At 36.9% G+C, this 3,533-nt stretch overlaps 1 protein-coding gene across 1 annotated transcript; it reads right to left on the bottom strand.

Moving 5' to 3' along the window:
- Positions 1-964: 964 nt before the first annotated feature.
- On the bottom strand, positions 965-1,456 carry LOC136796636 (uncharacterized). Its single transcript, XM_067050937.1, has one exon. It carries the CDS (start codon positions 1,454-1,456, stop codon positions 965-967), a length of 492 nt encoding a protein of 163 aa, XP_066907038.1.
- Positions 1,457-3,533: the final 2,077 nt, after the last annotated feature.

Here is a 3,533-nt window from a genome sequence, read left to right as displayed (position 1 = left end):
TCAAACGAAAAAAATTGATAATTTTGCGGAAATTCAAATTGCAGTCCAAGAGTTCTTTAACAGCCATCCCAATGAATGCTATCAGCATGGGATAAGCAATTGGTTGGGAGATGGCTAATGACAGTAGATAACAATAGACAATACTTTGAGTAATAATTATTTTTTATATGAAAGAAATAATAATACAAATATTTGGTTGAAAAACGGTATTTTTTTTTTCTATACACCCCATTATGTAGAATAATTGCCGTCTTCATCTACTGATCATGGCTTTAACTTTACCATATTTAGGTTTAGACTTGCTCAAAAACCTATATTGTTATCTTGGGATTAATTTTAATTATTTTCTTTATCATTTAATTTTTAACCCATATTTCTTATTTCTTGTTTTTATTTATGCTACAAAATGAATAGGTATGAGTAAGAGAAACAATTTCTTCATAATATCAGTTGGTGTTCTCTTGTAGCTTGTCTGCTCTACGGAACTTGTTATGCGATTCCTAACATTCACTAGAACTGGTTATAGGTACTTCCTTCCTCCTCCTCCCTTCTACTTTCCTTTCTTTCGAAGAGCACCTGAATAGATACTTTCTTTAATTTTATTATTAATTGAATTAAAAGCGCAGTATTTAGTTCCAAGTTTCCTCCCCTTTTCATTTTTACTCTGACAAAAAAAATAGTTTCTGAGAAGAGATTTACACGGTTTTGAACCATGGTTTATTTCGTGATGACTTCACTGTTTATTCAATTTTATTTTTTTTAAAAGAAATTATGTTTGAGTTAAACATGGATTTTAGTGGACAAAACATCTGAAATTTAAGTTATGTAATTGCCAATATACTACATTAGAAAAAAAAGAAAAGAAAAATGCAATCATGCAACCATGATTCAGTATGTAATGTGTGTAAGTATAGAAATATTGCCATCCTTTTTTTTTTTTCCCTACGCCACAGGAAGTGGGCCATTACGCCATTTCCCCTCTCGCAGCCCAATACAATTTTACTCTTCCTCTTAGTTGGTCCGCATCCTGATGAAGATCTTCTAGATCAATACACGTTAAAAGATGGTGTCCATCCATGTCTCCCATATTACATAGATGACATTTCGGGGAATCTACGATGCCAATTCGATGGAGGTGTTTTTGTAGCAGATCATGGCCTGTTATTAGGCAAAAACAAGCCACTCTCTCAGCTCTGCTAAGATTGCCGGGGATTCGTTTATCCTTTTGTAGTAGGCTCTCCCACTTATTTCTGTCCGCTTGAACTTTGTGTCTAGCGCTTGCCCTGTCCTTACAATAAGAACTTATCATAGATTTTACTGGTCCGTAGGAAAGTGGTAGAACAGGCTGGTTCTCTACACGACCGAGCTTAGCCAGCTTGTCAGCTTGTTTATTAACATGGCCAGATATCCACTGTAGAGCTATGACCCATTCCCTTTTCTTCGTGATAGCAGCCATGTTTCTACACTTTTCTTCCGTGGATGACCCTGCGGCACCTGGTGTTGTTAACTTTTGTATTACGGCTTGGGAGTCGCTGAAGATATTGTCATCGGATTCAATCGCGAAGCAAATAGCCTGCATTTCTGCATAATAATTATCGCATCCAGCTCCAACGGGAAATGCCTGTTGGAAGTTGATTGAGATACACCTGCTCCAGCCCCCTTGTTAATACCGGACGCAGATCCATTGGTATAAATGTGTAGCCATTGCTCTATGGGGTATAGCTCATAAATTGTTTTTAGTGCAGCAACTCTAAGCTCGGGTTCAGGGCAATCTTTCTTGATCTGACCACATGCCAGTTTGAGTCGCCCGTTGACTTCAGCGGAATCGTGCTTTGGCATCTTCTGCCTTTCCTCAGTAGGTAGGTCTATCTGGTGAAGCGTTTCCTCAGCTTTTGAAAGAAAAGTGCGATAGGACCTCAGTCGTTCATTCGCTTTACGATAATCCAACCAGTGTTCCTCTCGTCGCATAAGCTTTTCATAAAGACAGAGCAGATTTCTCCCTATTATCCTGTAGTGGTTCAAGACCTGCTTGGAGTTCCATAGCTCTGGGATGCCATCCTGCAGAAATTCGAATTCAAGTTTTTGACGGAAATAGATGTTTTGATTTGTGAGGTCCCCTGAGTCCTAATTACTAAGTCTCACAAAACGGTCTGTGTTTGTATAGCCTCAACCGCAATAAAATGACCTACGAAACTGAATTAACATATTTAGGGTATGTGTATTCCTACGATGTTACAGCAACATTTTCATTGAAATTGACCAACTTCACTTGGATACTTTAGTGAATGGAATTTACATTTTTTTTTATTTTCTCGAGAACACCCTTAAGGATTATGATTAAACTCGGTAAATCAATGTACAATTTAACAACTTTGGTGTTATCATTTTGTGTTAGCAATAATTAACAATGGATAATTAAAAGGCAAAAAAAAGGAAAATTAGACGAGTCGGAACGCATTCACAAAGCCCTATATCGTTTTCTTTTCTTAAACTGTCGTATTATTTGCAGGAAAAAAAATATATTCGGCTGTTTTAACTAAAGTAACCACAAAATACGAAATTTCATAGCAAGTGAAAATTGTGTGATGCGGGCACTGCACCATTTTTTTGTTTTTAACCAATTCTATGATCCTTCATTGGCCAAATTGTGTGCTCTACGAAAAAGTGTTCTGGCCACAGCCTGCAGCATTACGAGTATAATTAATGAAGGAAAGTCTCTAGAAGTATTTTATCAACAAAATATTTTGTGCACGCGTTTCTTTTCTCTAGCTCTTAAGCTTTCATCGAGCCGCTCATAGCTCAGGGGTTAGGCGCGAGTCTATTGTCCTGAGGTCTGCTGGTGGTGCCGGTTCGAATTCGGCCTTGGGCGTTGACTTTTTTCATTAAGTGGCGGTCCCACAAAATGAAAAACTTGAACCCCAACCATGGTTAGAATATGTTGGTCACCTGTAGATAACTAAAACATCACCTTCGACGTGGATTAGGTAAAAATTTTTAATGAGTAAAATAGAAGTCGCCTGATTGAAAATAATAAACTTAATCCGAACAGAAATGTAAAGTGTTTTACAATACAAATCTAGGCTCTAAAGCAGAGGTTCTCAATCTTTTATTTCAGTGGCAAAGCCTTTTTGGTAGAAGTAGGTAAATGGCGGAACCCCTAAATTATCATTTGATACAAACAGAGTGTAATATGACGTCTTTTCAGCAAAAGCTAGGACTTGAAACCTGTGCATTGACATAAAATTGAAGAAAATCTGAGGGATTGAAAAATGGTAAGGTTGAAAACTGTAATGGATTGACGTGGTATGACCGACTTCTAAAATTATTTTGCGGTTTATGAAACGCTATTGTTATTAATAGTATTTAACAGCTATTATTATAAACAGTCCTCAGCGGTGATTGTTAAAAACGATATAGATGTTCAGAGGAACATATGACCTATTAAGGTTGACCTAATTGACAACTTTGGGACAATAGGAAGTGACGTTTTCTTTGTCAAATCATAAGTTTTTACTTTATGATTACTGAAAATA

This window comes from Halyomorpha halys, unplaced genomic scaffold (assembly GCF_000696795.3).
Source record: "Halyomorpha halys isolate HHAL.00 unplaced genomic scaffold, Hhal_1.1 Scaffold150.1, whole genome shotgun sequence".
In the NCBI taxonomy this organism is placed as follows: Eukaryota; Metazoa; Arthropoda; class Insecta; order Hemiptera; family Pentatomidae; genus Halyomorpha; species Halyomorpha halys.
This window is presented reverse-complemented; position numbering and strand designations above follow the sequence as displayed.